This window comes from Spermophilus citellus, assembly GCF_964194105.1.
Source record: "Spermophilus citellus genome assembly, chromosome: 4".
In the NCBI taxonomy this organism is placed as follows: domain Eukaryota; kingdom Metazoa; phylum Chordata; class Mammalia; order Rodentia; family Sciuridae; genus Spermophilus; species Spermophilus citellus.
Window position 1 is genome coordinate 153,028,178 of NC_138185.1, and position 21,757 is coordinate 153,049,934.

At 33.1% G+C, this 21,757-nt stretch overlaps 1 protein-coding gene across 5 annotated transcripts in view; it reads right to left on the minus strand.

The window, feature by feature from the left end:
- The window catches only part of EXOC5 (exocyst complex component 5), a 72,656-nt gene that overhangs the window by 34,199 nt on the left and 16,700 nt on the right, over window positions 1-21,757 (minus strand). For all 5 annotated transcript variants that reach the window (XM_081291522.1, XM_081291519.1, XM_081291520.1 and 2 more), the window contains 5 exons: window positions 18,966-19,060; window positions 17,836-17,983; window positions 15,164-15,358; window positions 2,695-2,759; window positions 308-336 (listed from right to left, as the gene is read on the minus strand). In XM_081291522.1, the coding sequence (XP_081147648.1) occupies window positions 308-336; window positions 2,695-2,759; window positions 15,164-15,358; window positions 17,836-17,983; window positions 18,966-19,060 (532 nt within the window). The remainder of the gene's footprint in view (window positions 1-307; window positions 337-2,694; window positions 2,760-15,163; window positions 15,359-17,835; window positions 17,984-18,965; window positions 19,061-21,757) is intronic.

Sequence of the window (21,757 nt, forward strand, 5' to 3'; positions counted from 1 at the left end):
TGTTAAATTAAAAACACAAGGCCTAAAAGCTACCAACCATTTAAAAAAAATGTGTGTGCATGTAAGTGTATGTATGTATGTATGTGTGTATATATAAATTATATATAAAATCTATACATAAATTATATAAAATAATTGGGAAGGGGGAAGTCTTATGCTGCTCATATATCCACACAGTACTCTTGAAGAATACCCAGGAATGAGGTAGGAGAATGGTATGTTTCACCTCTCCCCTTTTGCTATTTTCTTTTATACAATAGTTATTGTCTTTACTCCAAAAAAAGTTAATTTAATAGACTCCACTTACTTGCAATTTTTGATTTTACTTCTGAAAATCTGAAAGATAAAAAACAATGATGATTCATTAGTTGTGACAAACATACCACGCTAATATGTTAAAAAAGGGGGAAATGAATGCAGGGGTACATGGGAACCTTCTGTATAATCTTTTCAAGTTTCTGAAAATCTAAAACAATTATGAAACAAAAGATAAAGCCAGAGGGTAGAGAGAATAATGACAGAAAGTACTCCTGGTAACAAAACTGAATGTAGGAAATTCAGATGGGGTATGTAATTATCATTTAGGAAACTCATACTGAAAACCAAGAGGCACTAACCCAGCCAGTCGCAAAACAAGTTATTGTTCCTATTCATATTCAATGGCATTTTAAAGTCACTGGATTATAATATTGATTGTAATAATAATTACAATAATCTGCTCCCTACTGGGATTTTTAAAATAAAGTTTTAAATTCTTATGTAAAAGAAAACACAATGATAAAATGATATATTAATGATAAATGATATAATAATCAATACACACCAAAGATGACTAATATAAGACTGCAGATACAGCTCAATTGGTAGAGTGCTTGCTTGGCATGCACAAGGCCCTGGGTTCAATCCCCAGCATCACACACACTCTCTCTCTCTCTCTCTCTCTCTCTCTCTCTCTCTCTCTCACACACACACACACACACACATATAATTATTTTAAAACTAAAAAAAATAAAAAGAGCTTTATGAAGAATCCAGTAATGTGTCTAGGAGAACAACCATTCCATCTTTACAAATTCAAAAACTAAAATACCATTCACTAGAATCTCCAACTCTCTTAATATCAAGAGAGAATATCTAGCACAGAAAACTGACATTGAGACTCTATGCAATTATTATTTTTTTCTATGCAATTATTTGAAGAAAAAAAAGAATGATTGGCAAAAGAGATGCCAAAGACAGACGGAGAAACAAAGAAAAGTTTAGATAGTTATTAAAAAAAAAAAAGATAAAACCAAGTCATGGTAGATGACAAAACACATATAAGGCTGTATTGATGTGTGTGGGAAAAAATAAGTCTGATTAAGCCTCTAAGGCTTCTTAGAGAGGTTAAAAGAAAACTGTAAGAGAAAGTTGGCATATAGCTCAGTAATGGAGGGCTTGCTTAACATGTGTGAGGCCCTGGATTGGATCCCTAGCACTGAAACAAAACAAAACAAACTATAAGAGGAGTATAAACTTGAGAGTTGTAGACAATGACAATGCAAATGTGTTCTGGAAGGAAAAAATACAATAAAGGGAGAGGAATGAGGGCTATAGCTAACTATTATATTGTACCTGTTTTGAGCTAAACATGTTACCCATTTAAGTAAATGGTCCAACTCTGAAATGGGATAAAGTTATAGAAGTTTTGGTAGATGATTTAAAAAATTATTACTGCTTATCTTTTATGATGATACAAAGTTGAGAAGAAAATGAATGCGTGAGTGGGATTCACTATGGCTGGAACATAATGGTCATATTTTAAGCACAGCAATATACCTATATTCTATCTGTACCTGAAAACCTTCAAGTATCAACAAAAGAATAACAGATATAGTATCTGCTAAACAAAATTGTATTTCTTTCAGTCACATGGAGGAACTATTATTACCACATTTTATTAAAAAGTTTGATATTCCATGGACTAATGAAAATCATGAAAAAAAATTCCTTCTCAGAGGGCATTTTATTTTAGGATGAAATTTAAGTTAGTGATGACCCTGGGATTTGTATTTAAAATAAGAATTCATACCCCATTTGAATCAAATGTATGATATATGATATGTCAAGATTAATGTAATGTTTTGAGCAACGAATAAATTTCTGATGTTTAAAATAAATAAATAAATAAATAAAACAAGGTTCAGAACCCAAAGTCTCTTGGAAGATTTTTATGGGTAAAGAGTTTAAATACCCTAAAATTATATATGATAATCTGTGTATATCTTAATTTTTTGAAGAAACTCTATATCTTTTACTAGCATTTCAAAGGTGCCCAAGACCCCAAAAAACTTAAGATCTTTCATCTAGAATCAGAAAAAAGCAACTGAGTAGCCTTATGGTTGAACTCTTGTCTCTTATCACCCTGGTTCTCAAAATCCAAGATAGGAAAACTCAAAATTTTACTTCGGTCAACTTCAAAAATCTCCATCAATATTTTTTTAAAAGACAAGGGATTGAAAGTATACAATTAAATTTAGATATTAAAGTGCACTATTTTTTCAATGAACTATTCTATACCGTATCTTGTATGAAGGAAACATGCAAAATATTCTTGTTGACTTAGTGGGCAAAGAAAATCATCCAGGGACAAAACTTCCAATTTTTTTCTATAAATTACACATTTCCAAATTAGTTCTTGAGAAATAAACTTGCCTATCAAAAGGTAACTCCTGGGCGATTAGGTGCAACTTCTGAATGATGTCTGCTGCCTCCTTTATCTATTAAAAATAAATAGAAGCAATAATTTTAAAACCCAAGCAATACTGTTATATTGTGTGATTGTACAAACATGTAACAACAAATCTCACCATTAGTTACAACTAAAATATACCAATAAAAATATAGAAAAAAATAAGTAAATAATTCATGATATAAACACATCAATATATTTGGAAATAGTATTATCTTCCTATATATGTTCAAATCCCCTCCCTCAAATAATTTTCTTTAAAAACACACAACAAATAAAATTTTGTGACCAACAAGAATACATTTGGGGTATCACCACAATGAGCCAAAACCCAAAGATTTGTCTTTCTGTTACTAAAATTTTTATATATATTGTATGTATTTTTTTTCTTGATGCCATAACACCTTCCTAATGAAATCTGTTGTCCAAGTTTACTATAAAGAAGTTAAAATCATTGCTTGCTGAAAGCAAAGTGTAAATATCCTCTAAGTTTATAAACCCAAAAAGGATAAAGATTTAAAAAATGATTCAGAACATATTGCTTCATATACATACTTTACTCTAAATGAATAAAACAGTAACAAAAATTCCTGTCATTTAGTAAGCATATAAATTTATAACACTTGTTCTAAAAGCAAAGATAAAAGTTTAACATAAAGTTACCTGAATAAAACATAGAAACATGTATAGTTTGTCAAGTTGTAAAATGAAGGCACTTAGGCAAGGGCCTCAAATGCAGATTCTGTGTTTATTTATACAACATTTTAAAGGGGAGTTATATCATGTTCACTTTTTCTTTAAATTTCAAAATACTACTGATTTTTAACCTGGCATAACTTTAATAACTGCTTTGTGATAATTCACTTTCCCATACATTAAAAGAGAGAGACAAAAAACATGAGGGAAGAGCTAAAAACATTAGTATAAATTTTTCTGAGTATTTATGTGAAGACTAGCCAACAACTGTGGGTAACAACAGGGTTTGTTTCTACTTGTTACTCCAAATGATAGTGAATATAGCATTTCTGCTTCAATATCTCTCCTCTACTATTCAGCAGGTCACTGTCATTTTCAGCCACAACTCACTCACTCTACCCTGCTGAACATAGGTACAGGTATTACTACAGTATCACGCCTCACCATGCCATTTAGTTGCAGTAGCAGTCTATTATTTTCTCCTCTCCAGTATCCCTTCAGAAACAAAATAGCTGGTAAACAGCAAGCTCAGTTTCCATCAGGACTTAGTATTTGTTCTTTTAAGAGACATAAGCATGCTGTTTGCAAACTTCGCTTAACGTAGTATGTAATAGAAAGAGTGCTTGGTTTAACTGAATTCTCAAAGCTAATTATTTTATTAAAATTAGAGCACAAGTAATCCTTAAAGTTGTAATGTATTATAGTTTAAATATGCAAAAGGTGTCAAAACCACTATCTAATAATATACTTAACGTCTGTTATTGATTATAGAGTGAACTGAGAGACTACTCAGTTTTAAAGATAATCAGAGTCATCAAGCATTGTCTACTGAACAACAATAAGCTACAATTCTAAGATAAATGAGCGACGTGCATGTAAGGACAAGGGTAAATATAAAAAAGTGCTTTTTAACTTTTACATTTTATTGTTGTTTTGGGTTTTTTTCTTTTTAAAGAAAATAATAAGAGAAGATTGTGAAAAACAAGGATTAAAAAAACAAAAATAACTAGGGAGCAAGAAAAAAGAACCTGTGTTGGCATCTTATCCCATTTTATTTCCTCTCACAATTACATCTCTTTAGATTCATGGCTGATTTTCCTTTTCTTTGAGAAAGGAGCTGCCACAGAATCCATAAATTGAGATAACTAGAAGCTTATCTTATAATAGGCAATCAAATATGACATATGAGTACTTAAGTACACTTAACTGCAGTAGTACCAGGCCTAAAAGGATTCTTTTTTTTTAATTGATTTTATTTTTTAAATACATGACAGTGGAATGCATTATAATTCTTATTACACATATAGGGCACATTTTTTCATCTCTGTATATAAAGTATGTTCACACCAATTCATGCCTTCATACATGTACTTTGGATAATGATGTCCATCACAGTACACCATCATTGCTAACCCCCTGGCCCCTCTCTTCCCCTCCCACCCTTCTGCCCTATCGAGAGTTCATCTATTCCTTCCATGTTCTCCCTCCCTAACCCATAATGAGTCAGTCACCTTATATCAGAGAAAAGGTTTGGAATTTGCTTTTTGGAGATTGGCTAAATTCACTTAGCATTATCTTCTCCAACTCCATCCATTTACCTGCAAACGCCATGATTTTATTCTCTTTTATTGCTGGTAATTTGAGTTCTCTCTCCTCCTCTTCATTAGTGTGGCTAAGGGTCTATCAATTTTATTTATTTTTTTCAAAGAACCAACTTTTTGTTTTGTCTATTTTTTCAATTTTTTTTGTTTCGATTTCATCTCATAATTATTTCCTGTCTTCTACTACTTTTGCTGTTGACTTGTTCTTTTTCTAGGGCTTTGAGATGTAATGCGAGGTCATTTATTTGTTGACTTTCTCTCCTTTTAAAGAATGAACTCCATGCAATAAACTTTTCTCTTAGTACTGCTTTCATAGTGTCCCAGAGATTTTAATATGTTGTGTCTATGTTCTCTAAGAATTTTTTAATCTCCTCCTTGATGTCTTCTGCAACCCACTGTTCATTCAGTAGCATATTGTTTAGTCTCCAGGTGTGGAGTAATTTTTGTTTTTAATTTTGTCATTGATTTCCAATTTCATTCCATCGTGATCTGATAAAATGCATGGTAGTATCTCTACTTTTTTGTATATGCTAAGTGTTTCTTTGTAGCATATTATATGGTCTATTTTAGAGAAGGATCCATGTGCTGCTAAGAAACTGTATCTGCATGATGCAGGTTCAAATATTCTCTATATGTCAGTTAAGTCTAAGTTATTGATTGTATTATTGAGTTCTATATTCAACGTTTGTTTGGAAGATGTATCCAGTGGTGACAGAGGTGTGTTAAAGTTAACCAAGATTATTGTGTTGTGATCAATTTCACTCTTGAACTTGAGAAGAATTTGTCTGATGAGCATAGCTGCACCATTGTTTGGGGCATATATATTTATGATTGTTATGTCCTGCTGGTGTATGGTTCCCTTGAGTAGTATGTAATGTCCATCTTTATCCCTTTTGATAACCTTTGGCTTGATGTCTACTCTGTTTGATACTAGGATGGAAACCCCTGCTTGCTTCTGCAGTTCATGTGAGTGGTATAACTTTTCCCAACCTTTCACCTTCAGTCTGTTTTTGTTATCAGATGAGTCTCCTGGAGGCAACATATTGTTGGGTCTTTTTTTTTTAATCCAATCTCCTAGCCTATGTCTTTTGATTGGTGAGTTTAAGTCCTTAACTTTCTGGGTTATTATTGAGACATGGTTTGTATTCCCAGCCATATTGTTTATTTTTATTATTTAACTTGATATTCTTCTTTGATTAGTTTTTCCTTTAGGGTACTGCCTTCCTCTGCTGATTTTCATTGTTGTTTTTTGTTTTCTCCTTATGGAATATTTTTCCAAGGATGTCTGTAGTGCCGGTTTTCTAGCTATAAATTCTTTTAACTTTTGCTTATTATGGAAAGTTTTTATCTCATCTTCAAATCTAAAGCTTAATTTTGCTGGATACAAGATTCTTGGTTGGTACCCATTTTCTTTCAGAGCTTGATACATGCTGTTCCAGGATCCTCTAGCTTTTAGGGACTATGTTGAAAAGTCTGCTGTTATCCTAATTGGTTTTCCCCTATATGCAATCTGATTCCTTTCTATCATAGCTTTTCCCAAAAGGATGCTTATTAGGCAAGCAATAACCCAGAACTTATAGAAGAGATGAGAGAAAAAGAAGTCAACTGAAAATGGAGGAATAAAATATAAGAAAATAAGAAACAAAGAAGTTAAAAGAAAAAGGGGGAGTGTCAGTGCAGGACTCCTGGCTACTGGTCCAAACAGGTCCTCCAAATGCCCGAGTAGGACCATCAGCATTAGCACCCATGCAGGACACCTGGCTGCAGCCCACCTACAGGATCCAGCTGCCATTCCCATCTACCAATGTGGGGCTTCCCCAGTGGCCTTCATCTTGGGGCACTGCAACCACTGCCACAGTCCCCTACATGAAGTAGCCTGTACCTGGGGACACTGCACTGGGTCTGGTGACAGCCACAAGACTGCATGCCACAAAGCTGTATCTCTGAACACGCCTCTCAATGCCACCACCTGGCCCAACCCCACCTGACCCAACACCCCATTGCTAAAAGCAGCCGCCTACATCTTGGGACACCATTCTTGCCATCTTTAATTGGGGCAACCCCCAGCTTGGAACACAGGCTGGAGCTTAGAACAATATCAAGGTACCCCCAAATTGTACCGCTAACCCAGCACAGTTCCTGCAGCTAGTGGCCATTCGGTAGCTCGCAAAACTGGGTGGCAAAACCAGGTCCTGAACTGCCCAATATAAAACAGCTCTCCAAAGGAGATCCTGGGTCCAATAAGTGGTATACCCTACCTCCAGGAGCTACGCTCCTGACACCAACACTCCCACCCTAGTAACCTTCACCATCCTGAGGGTAGAGATACCAGCAAACACAGACAACCCTATTAGATGAGAAGAGAAGTTGGAAAGATACTGATCTCCAACAAAAACAATCTTTGTATCTATCTTCGAAACTTTTTTCCTCTCTTTTCACATCCCCAACATTTGTGAAAGCAAATACTTTTCATGAATTAGGCTACTGAGGACTGGGATATCTGAATAGTACATTACAGTGATATTGTATATTCTTTTACCTCCTATTTTTACATTTTTATTTTTCTTAATATTTAAGTTTCTTTGTTTTTTGCACTCTACTGTCTTCCCACTTACTTGTCTCCCCAAAAACATCACATTGTCTCTTCTCCTGCTACTAACCAACCTCTTTAGATTCCTCTTGCATACTTTCTAAGATTTAATAACTATATCCTCACCTCCTACCCCCAGCATCTCATCCTACACCTCACCCCCAGGTTCTTTGTCCAACATCAGAAATGGTAGGCCCTTTTACAAACCTACTGTTTATAATATAGATGATAATTCAACTTACTATTTCTGTATATTGTGACAAAATCATAAACATATTAATTGCAGCTATTTGATTTAAGGCTGTATATTGTTTGTATTGGGATCTGTTTACATTATTCTCCCCATTAAAGGAGAGGTCCTAGAAACCTGCAGGGACACTGTAAGCCTATAAGATAAAAACTGTAATGCTTTGGATCCCCAGTCCTAGAAGAAAATACACACGAACAACATGAAAAAACAAGGGAAGAAAGTGCCCCCACCAAACCAAGATATTGTATTATTAGAATCCATGGCCAGCAAAACAGAAGAAATGGCAGAGAAATGCAGTTCAGGATGCACATAATTAAAATGTTCTGTGAATTAAAGGATGATACAAGAGAGCAAATACAGGCAGTAAAAGATCATTTTGATAAAGAGCTACAGAAGCAAACACAGGAAGCAAAAATTACTTCAGTAAGGAGACAGAGATTCTGGAAAAAAAACAACAAACAGAAATCCTTGAAATGAAAGGAACAATAAACCAAATTAAAAACTCAATAGAAAGCATCACCAACAGATTAGATCACTTGGAAGACAGGATCTCAGACAATGAAGACAAAACATATAATCTTGAAAAGAATGTTGAACACACAGTGGAGATGGTAAGAAACCATGAGTAGAACATTAAAGAATTATGAGATAACATAAAAAGACCAAATTTCAGAATTATTGGGCTAGAGGAAGGCATAGAATTCCAAACCAAATGAATGAACAATCTATTCAATGAAATAATATCAGAAAATTTTCCAAATACAAAGAATGAATTGGAAAAATCAAATAAGAGGCTTACAGGAAACCAAATATACAAAATCACAACAGATCCACACCAAGGCACATTATAATGAACATGCCTAGCATACAGAAAAGGACAGAATTTTAAAAGCCACAAGAGAAAATAATCAGATTACATATAGGTAGAAACCAAATAAGATTTTTCAATTCAGACCCTGAAAGTAGAAGATCCTGGAACAACATATACTAAGCTTAGAAGAAAAATGGATGCGAACCAAAAATCTTACATCCAGCAAAATTGATCTTTAGATTTAATGACAAAATAAAAACCTTCCATGATGAACAAAAGTTAAAGGAATTTACAACTAGAAAGCCTTCACTATAGAACATCCTTAGCAAAATATTCTATGAAGAGGAAATGAAAACAACAATGAAAATCAGCAAGGGGAGGTATTACACTAAAGGAAATAAATCAAAGGAGAAACCAAGTGAAGTTAAATACCAAAAATAAACAAATATGTGTGGGGATTGTGCTCAGTGGCAGAGCTCTTGCCTAGCATGTGTGAGGCACTTGGTTCGATTCTTGGCACCACATATAAACCTAAATGTCAAACTCACCAATTAAAAGACATAGATTGGATTTTTTAAAAAGACTCAACAATATGCTACCTCCAAGACACTCATCTCATAGAAAAAGACATCCTCAGGCTGAAGGTGAAAGACTGGGAAAAAACATACCACTCACATGGACTGCAGAAACAAGCAATTATTCCATTCTCAGTTAATCAAAAGGAATAAAAATGGACTTTTCATACTGCTTAAGGGAACCATACATCAACAAGGCATAACAATTATAAATATATGTACCCCAAACAATGGAGCATCTACATTCATCAAAGAAACTCTTCTTATGTTCAAGAGTCAAATAGACCTCAACACAATAATTCTGGGTGACTTTAACACACCTCTTCACCCCTGGATAGATCTTCCAAACTAAACAAAGAAACAAAGAACTCAATAATACAAGACTTAACAGACACATATACAATATTTCATCCATCAAAATACACTTTTCTTCTCAGCAGCACTTGGATACTTCTCTAAAATAGACCATATGTTATGGCACAAAGCAATTCTTAGCAAATACAAAAAAACAAAGCTACTACCCTGAATTCTATCAGATCATAATCGAATAAAGTCAATTACAAAATAAAAAATAGAAGCAACTCCAACACCTGGAGACTAAATAATATGTTATTGAGTAAACAATGGGTTGTAAAAGACATCAAAGAGGAGATTAAAAATTTCTTAGAGGTAATTGAGAACACTTATACAACATATCGAAAACTCTGGAACACTATGAAGGCTGTTAATTACATGGAGTTTACTCCTTAAAAGAAAAAGTCAACAAATAAACAACACTGCATCTCAAAACCCTAGAAAAAGAAGAATAAATCAACAGCAAAAGCAGAACACAGGAAATAATTAAAATCAGGGCTGAAATCAATAAAACTGAAACAAAAGATTCAATTGAAAAAATTAACAAATAGTTGGTTCTTTGAAAAAATAAATAAAAGTAACAAACCTTTAGACATGATAACAGATAGAAGGAGAGAGAAAACTCAAATTACTAACATCCATGATGAAAAAGGAAACATCATGACAGACACTACAGAAATAGAAAAGATAATTAGAAATTATTTTGAAAATTTATACTCCAATAAAATAGAAAATATCGAAGGTATTGACAAATTTCTAGAGTCTCATGATTTGCCCAAACTGAATCATGATGATATACTACAAGTTAAATAGATCAATTTCAAGCAATAAAATAGAAGTTGCCATCAGAAGCCTACCAACCAACAAAAGCCCAGGACCAGATGGATACACAGCTGAGTTTTTTACAAGAACTTCAAAGAAGAACTAATACCAATACTCCTCAAATTATTCCATGAAATAGAAAAAGGAACACTTACAAACTCATTCTATGAGGCCAATATCACCCTGATAACAAAACCAGGCAAAGGCATATCAAAGAAAGAAAACTTCATACCAATATCTCTAATGAACATAGATACAAAAATTCTCAATAAAATCCTGGCAAATAGAATACAAAAACATATCAAATAGATAGTGCACCATAATCAAGTGAGGTTCATCGCAGGGATGCAAGGTTGATTCAACATACAGAAATCAATAAATGTAATTCATGACATCATTAGACTTAAAAGTAAGAATCATGATCATCTCAATAAATGCAGAAAAAAAAAACACTTGACAAAACACAGCATCCCTTTGTGTTCAAAATACTAGAAAAACTAGGGATAATAGGAACATATCTCAACATCATAAAGGCTATCTATGCTAATAAGCCTCAGGCCAACATCTTTCCAAAAGGAGAAAAATTCAAAGCATTCCCTCTAAAAACTGGAATAAGACAGGGTTGCCGCCCTCTTTCACCACTTCTATTTAACATAGTTCTTGAAACTCTAGTCAGAGCAATTACACTGGTGAAAGACATTAAAGGGATATGGATAGGAAAAGAAGAACTCAAATTAGCACTATTTGCAAATGTTTATTCTATACCTAGAAGATCCAAAATATTCCACCAGAACACTTTTAGAATTAATAAATGAATGCAGCAAAGTAGGATATAAAACCAACACCCATAAATCAAAGGCATTTCTGTACATCAGTGACAAGTCCTTTGAAAGAGAAATTAGGAAAACTACTCCATTTACAATAGCCTCAAAAAAAAAAAAATGAAATGTGAATCAACAAAAGAGGTGAAAGACCTCTTCAACAAAAACTACAGAATGCTAAAGAAAGAAATTAAAGAAGACTTTAGAAGATGAAAATATCTACCTTGTCTTGGATAGGCAGTATTAATACTGTCAAAATGATCATACTATTAAAAGCACTATACAGATTGAATGCAATTCCAAAAGCCCATCGACATTCCTCACAGAAATAGAAAAAGCAATCATGAAATTCATCTGGAAAAGTAAGAGATCCAAGATAGCTAAAGCAATCCTTAGCAAGAAGCATGAAGCAGGTGACATCACTATACCAGACATTAAACTGTACTACAGAGCAACTGTAACAAAAATGGCATGCTATTAGCACCAAAATCAACTTGTAGACCAATGGTACAGAATAGAGAACACAGAGACAAACCTACACTTATCTTGGGCTAAGGCTGTACCTCATTGGTAGAGTGCCTGCCTTGCATTTGTGAAGCACTGGGTTCGATCCTCAGCACCACATAAAAATAAAGATATTGTGTCCAACTACAACTAAAAAAAGCTTTAAAAAAATACACTTATCTCATATTAGACAAGACACGAAAAACATATTGGATAGCCTATTCAAAATATGGTGCTGAGAAAACTGGAAATCCATATGCAACAAAATGAAATTAAGCCCCGATCTCTCACCATGCACAAAACTCAATTCAAAGTCAATCAAGGACCTAGGAATTAAACCAGAGACCATGCGCCTAAGATAAGAAAAAGTAGGCCCAAATCTTCATCATGTCGAATTAGGCCCCGACTTCCTTAATAAGACTCCTATAGTGCAAGAAATAAAATCAAGAATCAATAAATGCGATAGAGTCAAACTAAAAAGCTTCTTCTCAGCAAAAGAAACAATCAGTGAGGTAAATAGACAGCCTACAGAATGGGAGAAAAATTTTATTACATGAACATCAGATAGAGCACTAATCTCTAGAATATATAAAGAACAAAAAAATCTCAACACCCAAGAAACAAATAATCCAATCAATAAAATAAATAGATAACTCAATCAATAAATGGGCCAAGGACCTGAACAGACACTTCTCAGAAGATGACATACAATCAATCAACAAATATATGAAAAAATGTTCAACATATCTTGTAATTAGAGAATCGCAAATCAAAACTACTCTATGATTTCATTTCACTCCAGTCAGAATGGCAGCTATTAAGAAGACAAACACAAAGAGTGTAGGCGATGATATGGGTAGAAAGGCACATTCATACGGTGCTGGTGGGACTGCAAATTATCCAACAAATATGGATAGCAGTATGGAGATTCCTTAGAAAACTTGGAATGGAACCACCATTTGACCCAGCTATCCCACTCCTCAGTTTATACCCAAAGGACTTAAAAACAGCAAACTAAAGTGTAACAGCCATATCAACGTTTACAGCAGCACAATTCACAATAGCTAAATTGTGGGACCAACCTAGATACCCTTCAATAGATGAATGGATAAAGAAACTGTGGTATATATACACAATGGAATATTACTCAGCATTAAAAAATAAAATCACGGCATTTGCAGGTAAATAGATGAAGTTGGAGAATATTATGCTAAGTGAAGTAAGCCAATTCCCCCCCCCCCAAAAAAAATGCCAAATGTTTTCTCTGATATGAGGATGCTGATCCATAATAGGGATGGGCAGGGGTAGCATGGGAAAAATAAAGGAACTTTAGATAGGGTAAAGGGGAGGGAGTGAAAGGGAGTGGACAGGGAGGTAAGAAAGATGGTGGAATGCAATAGACATCATTACCCCAAGTATATGTATGAAGACACGAATGGTGTAACTCTACAACCAGAGACAAGAAAAATTGTGCTCTATATGTGAACTATGAATTGAAATAAATAAAAGATGAGAAAAAAACTTCAAAATTCTGTGAGTCTGTTTGCCCCTCCAATATTACAGATGTCTATGTAACTAAGTGAATGAACTAGCAAGTATATAAACACATTTTTCTTTCAATTAGGATGTGAAAAATTGAGAGACAGCAGTAACATCAAGAATTACCTAATTACCTGAGGGTAATTAAAAAATTTAAAGTAAAAAAGTTTAAAGTATAAACATAGAAATAATATAAATCATGTTAAAAATAAATAAAATCAATCTAAAAACATGTGCTTTTCTCTAGATTTTAAATGACCACCTTCAGCTACATTCAAATAAATACACTAACTCACAGTAGGTACGATTATCTGCATTTTGTATATAACAGGGCATAACTACACTACACCATCCATCAGATTTAATGCAAAGTAATCTAAAGTACCCAGGATTTAATTATATCCAATTTTTAATATGTAAACAGGATTGTTTTTTGGTGGGGGTACCAGGGATTGAACTCAGGGGCACTCAACCACTGAGCCACATCCCCAGCCCTATTCTGTATTTTATTTAGAGACACTCACTGAATTGCTTAGCACCTCGCTGTTGCTGATGCTGGCTCTGAACTCACAATCTTCCTGTCTCAGCCTCCAGAGTTGCTGGGATTACAAGAATGAGCCACCATGCCTGGCTTGTAAACAGAATTTGGATAATATATTCTACAAGCAAGCACTTTCATAATATATGATAAATGTATATTTATAATTGGAAAACAAAAAGTAAAATATTCCATAAACTATCCAAAACTCACACCGGTGTTCCATTTCTACATATGTTCTTATAAATAAAACCATATATAAATACAAAAGATTCTGCGAGTATTTTTCAAATTCTTAAGTATCACATTTTTCTGGACATTAATTTTAGTAGTGTTAAATTCTACCACAAATACAATTCTTAAAAGTCATTCTTTAAAATAATATCTTTCTTTGAGAAATTTTTTCTACCTTTATATAACCATTTTTCAAAAATCTCTAAAAATTATAAGTTCTATAACCATACAGAATCTAACTTATACACACAAAAAATGTGTTGCTTAATTCAAAGTGATAATACTTAGCTTCAATAATACTTAGCTTTTAATATTCTGTTATCTGATACTTCACAGAGTAAATGTAGAACAAGTCAGAAAGATTGTATTCAATATGAATGAGCATATATGATCTATAAAAATGTCCATTTTTCATGCATTTCAAATTTTTCCCCTCAAGAAAAGAAAGCAAGCTAAATTACCTTCTTTTAAAATTATACAATAGCCAATACCAGATACTCTAAGACTAGGATTAAATGATTATTGCTATAAAAGGGAATAATATATACGATTCAGATTTTTCAATTCTCCTTGATCCAAACTGCTTTAATTCTTTATAAGAGATCTTTATTCCAGCAATAAAAATTAGAAGTTCTGAATTCTTCTACAAAAGATATTTCAGTTTATCAACAATTTAGGTCAGATCACTCTACCACCACCCAATGGCATATAACTATGTAAAGTCAAATATGATAAGGAAACACTAATGAACATAATTACCTCAGCTTTTCTAAACCACATAAACTTTCACAAACAAAATACCAAGCAAACCAATTAAGAATATAAATATCGGCGTGGGAATACAGCTCAGTTGGTAAAGTGCTTGCCTCAAATGCACAAGGCTCTGGGTTCAATCCCCAGCACCACACACACAAAAAATATATATATATATACACACACACACACACACACACACACATATATATATATATTTCAGAATAATAAAAACAAACTACTCAATGATTTGAAGTATGAATCTAAGAAGTACTAACTCTAGCTCATAATTAGAGCATTGTAACTAATGTGATGATGTGCTTTTATCCTCTGATAGTGCTTACCTTTTCAGAATTTGTAAAAACATCAGATTTCAATTCTCCATCTAGAAACTCATTAAAATATTTCATCAATTTCTGAGCTTCCACTGCCCGTTGTCTAGGCGTGTTTACCCCCTCCAACTGGTCTCCAAGGTGACACACTTTGGTTGCTACATAGCTAATGTGCTCATCTAATTCTTGGAAATGTTGGAAGGCAACCTAGGAAAAATGTGCATAAGCATAAAATACAATCAGAGAACTCACTTTATAAGTTAAGACATATCAAAAGTAAACTACCAGCTAATGGCATAATGGTAAGAGTATTTGCCTGGATAGTGCAAAGTCCTGGGTTTGATCCCCACCAAGGTAAATAAATAAATTTTTATTTATAAAAATAAAACCAAGAAAAATTAAATTAACAATAAATAATATAAATCATGTATTGATTATATAAATATAATTTACAATTTATGAACTTATTTATAAAAATAAAGCCAACAAAAACTAAATTATCGATCTCACCACTACTCTCTAACTTATGTAACTGAAGATAACATAGAAATTATGAAGTCTACAAAACCAATTCATACTCATTATCATGACATGATTTGAAAACCTTGTTTTTTTAAACCATGTTGCAAACTTTTACCCTTTTACTATTATAATAACCATATTTATTATAAATATACTAGTTAATTAACAAAAGCAAATCCACTTATTCATCCTGTTTAACAGAGCACCTGATATCATATAAAGCTATCAAGTAATGATTTTGAGAAAAAAGAACCGAGTACAAAAGGGAACAGATGTTTGAAAAAACCCTCTTGAAAAGATTAAATAATATGTCAGGGGTAAAAGATATTGGTTAAAAATAAAATATTTAGGGGCTGGGTTTTGAGGATTAAATAAATAAATATATGCAGTATACTTAGAATAGTATCTAACACAGAGAAAGTCCTCAGTAAATGTTTAAAGCTTTTTTCCCTTGAATTTTAGCCTACGAATGAATAGTTCAGCTGGTAGATCACTTGCCTCGCATGCATAAGGCCCTGGGTTCAATCTCCAGCACCACCAAAAATAAATAAATAAATAAATATTTAACACCTAACTTTAAATGTTTAAAAAACTGATACTAATATCTATAGTAAAATTGTCCTTTTCAGTTCTGAAAACATGAAAGACTATAGCAATTACTTTAAGGCAAAGGTAAATTACTTCCCAGAATGTTGATTCACTTCTCCCCAGGGTACACTTATTGTCCTGTGGCAGATGAAAACTATGTGCAATGAATGTCTTTAAACTGCCAAAAGTAGAATTGTTGATAACTCAATGTGGTACTTTCATTTGTAGGCTAACATTCAAGGGAAAAAAGCTTGAAACATTTACTGAGGACTTTCTCTGTATTAGATACTATTCTAAGTATACTACATGTATTTATTTATTTAATCCTCAAAACCCAGTTTACAAATGGAAAATGGAGGGACACAGAAACTAAACTGCTTTCTTGAGATTACACAGCTAAGTATCAAGGCTGCAACTGAGACTGGTTACAAAATTGTGTGCTTTATTAAAACTATTTCAATTACCAAAGGAAAACTACATTAAGAATTTGGAAATTGCCACCAAAACTACTTAAAAACACATTTCTTATCTTATTTAAGTTACTGACTTTATTAATTATTTTCTCACAGCCATATATACATAAGTGATAGAATCTAAATAAATGAAATTTTACCAGAAATCAGTTTGCTAATCCCAACGCCCAAACGACCCCTGGGAGGCAGCAAAGTTCAACAATGTTCCTCAAAATGCACTTGGAAAAGAAAATCGAATTCCAAATTAGGCCCAGCTTATAAAGGGATTCAGAGATTTCATATTATTAATTCAAAGGCCTAAGAGTGATTAAGATGCTTGACTGGGCGCAGTGATGCCTCAGCAGCTCAGGAGGCTGAGGCAGGAGGATTACAAGTTCAAAGCTAGCCTCAGCAACTTAGTGAAGCTCGGAGCAACTTAGGGAGACCCTATCTCCAAATAAAAAATTAAAAGGGCTGTGTATGTGGAACAGTGGTTAAGTGCCCCTGGGTTTAATTCCTGGTACTCCCCCAAAAAGATGCAGCTTGGTTTCCTTAACCCTAAGGCCAGTCTAGTGCTTTGGTTTTATTCCAAAATGGATAGAGGAAAAGTTTTCCACCCACCCCCTTCTCCCATAATTACTCCAATGAATTCTCACTGAGGCATACACTTCATTATTTTTGTGATACTTCCTAAACCGGGTTTCTACAGGGAAAAACCTGATCCAGGCCTGATATTTGTTTGGTGGTATTACTTTGGTTTGCAATTAAAGAGAACAGAAATGACTACCTAAATATCCATTCTAAGAGTCTCCAAAAGTACAGGTCTACTAAGAAGTAATTCTTGATTACATTATCAAAGGTAGAGCAAGGGAGTACACTAAACTGTATACCACTCCATCTTGAAAAGGGAGTACCGTGATCCCAAACCACCATTCAGTAGCAAGCCAATGTCAAGAGTATATGATAACAATTCATGAATATTTTACCCAGTGGGACCACACAGGCAGAGAGAAACATCAACGGTTGTTATAATTCAACTTGACTTGTTTAAGAGCTTAGAGCTGAAAGGAAATAAAGATTTTTGGGCTATATAAATGATTCATTGTGTAGCTAAATGTTTACCTGATTGCTTTTCTGGAGTTCTTGTACCTTCTTGGCAAACTCCTTTGCTTCCTTCTGACACTGCTGCTCTAATTTCTCTACTTTCCTTTGAATCCTTTCATCCATTATCTGGAGTTCTTGAATATGATTTACAAATTCTTCTAATAATCTAATAGAGAAAATTAGAACATGAATCAATCTACTATTATCAATCAAGAGGAAATGACTGATTCATTTATAATTTTAAGGAAAATTTTAGAGTTTTTTGACAGGAATGATCATGTTAATTTTCTCTTAACATATCTTGGTAGGAATTTTTTCAATCTATAGATGGAGTCTTCCTGCAATGTCATAATTTCTTCTTTGCTTTATCTAGGTCACATAACTTTCCAAAAAACAAGACATTTGAAAATATAGCCAGTTTTTATTAACTTTTCAATGAGGTGAATGCAAACCTTACTCAGATCCCCATTAAGCTTTCAGAACAGAAACAAATTTTATAGCTTATTTACAACATCCAAGAAGGTAATTGCACAATACTATTATTCATTCCAAAGTTCAGTTACTTTGTTTCTCCAATTTACTTAAAAGAACATGTTGATCATGTTTTTATTTATAAATAAAAATAAAACAATCCTTTCTAATTTATTACTAATTAAAGAAAATATTAAATTTGTATTCTCAATAAAATTCCTTCCCTTATGAGAGTTAAAGTACTTCCCTAAAATAAAAGGAACATAAAAATTTGAAAAACACAATTTCAATTTCTGATGTATCTTTCGGAGACCAATTTTTTTGTTGTGGTGGTGGTACTACAGATTGAATCTAGAGACACTCTACCAATGAGTTATATCCCTCTGCTCTTTCTAATCTTTATTTTGAAACAGGATCTCACTAAGTTGCCCAGGCTGGCCTAGAACTTGCATTCCTCTTGACTCAGCCTCGTAAGGAGCTAGGATTATAGACATGCACCACCAGCATAACAAATTCTTTGTCAAAATGTATTATTTTTAGCAAAGAATGGTAGGGGCATCTTTTAACTAATATCTTTTTATATAAGTGCTGAATTCCAAGAGTCATCTCTATCTAAATACAAATTTGTAGTACTAGATTGGGGCTATGCAAAAAAGAAAAACACATTTTTATTTCACCTCTTAGGATCAAAAGCTTCAGGTCCACCTCTAGAACCTCCGCCTGGGGTTCTCCATACAAGACGTTCAATATACTCATCTGCCACGAAAGGCTCCTGGTTTATAAAATAAATATGTTTTAATAAAGTTTCATAGAAAATGACAATACTATTTACACATACTAAAAAAGACTCCACTATGTTAGAACTTAAAATGGAATTGCATTAGTATTTGTCTATATTACAAAAATGCACTAAGTTCTTTTAATTAAAAAAAATCTTCAACAATTAGAATAAACTGCTTAATGAAAATTAAAATATTAAAATATTAGAGCAATATTAACAATCAATTGGAACAACCCAAAAGAAGATAAGCAAAGGACATAAACAGGCAATTTTATAGGCCAAAAAATGAAATATGCAACTTTACTAATAATCAATAAGGTCAAACATCACTTTTTTTAAACCTCACTTTTAACATTATACAATGCAGGAAAAGGTGAACTGAAATCAGTACTCCCATTATTATTAGAAATGTCAACAGGTATAATCTTTTTGGAGGACTATTAGTATTTAGTAATATTATCAGTGCTAAGAATGACAAGCAAGTTTGCTTTTAAAATTCTAAGGGAAAAGCATATATGAAAAAAATCTTTGGTAAGTTGTTCATTGTACATTATTATATGTAATACTAAAAAACTGTTTACATAAATATTCAACAAAGCCATTATTGGCAAACCTCTTGGAAGAAAAACTATGCTCCTATTAAAATCATGTAAAATAACATTTAATGAAATAAGAAAAAAATCCTAACACAATATCTGATGAAAAAAGCAGAATACAATATTTTAATAAACATGTATTATTTTTAGCAAAAAATATTAGAGCAGAAGGCACAGTCAAAAAGTAAACACTCTAATTTTTATTATTAGCAGACAACAATTTTTAGAATATTCCATATTAACTTATACACTTTCACACTACCTTTTTCATGAAAATATCATATATTGCTTCCCCTTTAGCATATAACTTAAACTTGTAGCAGTAAATAGTATCTGTAAAATTTTTCATTTTTAAAATATTTTTTGGTTGTACATGGACACAATAGCTTTATTTTTATTTATTTCTTTTTATATGGTGCTGAGGATCAAACCTAGTGCCTCACACATGCTATGCAAGTGCTCTACTAGTGAGTCACAACTCTAACCCCTAAATATTTCATTTTTAAATTGTACTTTAAATTTCATTGTTTTAAATAAAATGTTTTAAATAAAAACATTTTCACTGATAAGCATTCATTAAACAAAAAAATTTCCTATGCCAAGCATTCTGTCAGGCTTTAGAATAAAAAGATATATAAAACACAGAATGTACCCTGAGGAAATTAACTCATGGCCTAATTGGAGAAAGGAATATAAAGAATGAAATAATGAATGATAAATAAAATGTTTATAAACGTTAGTATTAATACCCCTAAGTGAATTATTAGCTCAATAGGGAGATTGGGGGTAGAAGCAAGTTGTTCATTAATTTCACAAACATTTACTAAACACAAGATGCTGGGCACTGAGAATACAGATATGAATTCAATAGCCAGGATACCCTACAAAGCCCTATGGAAATGATCTAAGCAGGAATGCCAACTAAACAAGCAATCACAGAAGTAACACAGAAGAAACTAGGATAAAAATCATGGCTAGAAAAGTGCTGAATGCTGTAACAGAATATAAAAGAGGAACAGAGGAAATGAGACTATGGGGAAGGACCAAAGAAGATTGGCCAGAAAAGGTGTTATGACAGGCAAACTCTGAGGAAGTCATGTTTAAACTGAGACATGAAATAAAAAGAAAAATCAGCCAAACTTGGAACAAATAGTTTTCTAGAGCATTGAGAAAAAGGAAAAAGTAAGACAGTTCAACTCATTAGAGGAACTAAGAAGTAAACACAGACTAGAACACTGGTAAAATCTTGAGGGGGATGACAATTAAGATGAATAGATTACAATCATATTCTTACCATCATCACACTGGAACTTGAGAGAATGGTTCACCAGTTTGATGTGATAAGAAGGAATAAGAGGATGAACTTCAGTTAGAATAAGAATAACCATCAGAATAAGATAGGAATGATATAAGGATAACTATTCACATCCATTGTCTTTTCCCCCCACTATGATGGTATTGGAGGTGTAACCTAGCATTATCTCATTTACTATTTTCAATAGGACTTGTAAGAAATGTCTTATTTTATCCCCACTTTATGATGAGGAAACTGAGATTCTGAGAGGCTAAATACTTGACCAATGGGCTGGGGATGTGGCTCAAGCAGTAGCGCACCTAGCATGCGTGCGGCCTGGGTTCGATCCTCAGCATCACATACAAACAAAGATGTTGTGTCCGCCGAAAACTAAAAAATAAATATTGAAAAATTCTCTCTCTCTCTCTCTCACTCTCTCTTTAAAAAAAAAAAAAAAAGGTTTAAAAAAAATACTTGACCAAGAAAACCCACACTGTATGTTGCAAACATATGGTGAGATTTAAAAATCACTGTGCTCTAGTATTATTGGGTAAACTAAATGGCAAATTTGGTAAACTATAATTAGCTAATTGCACCTAGAAAGCTAGGTCAGTGAGAATAAGTGGTGAAGCTAAAATGATGGAAACTGCCATATGAAGGCATATACACATTACTGATTTTGCCTTTAACATTTTCTACTTACATTAATCAATATTAATCATATGTGAAATCCATAATGCAAACCAGTAATTTTCCAGACATCTGATAAAGTGTTACATTCTGTTAGAAAACCATATT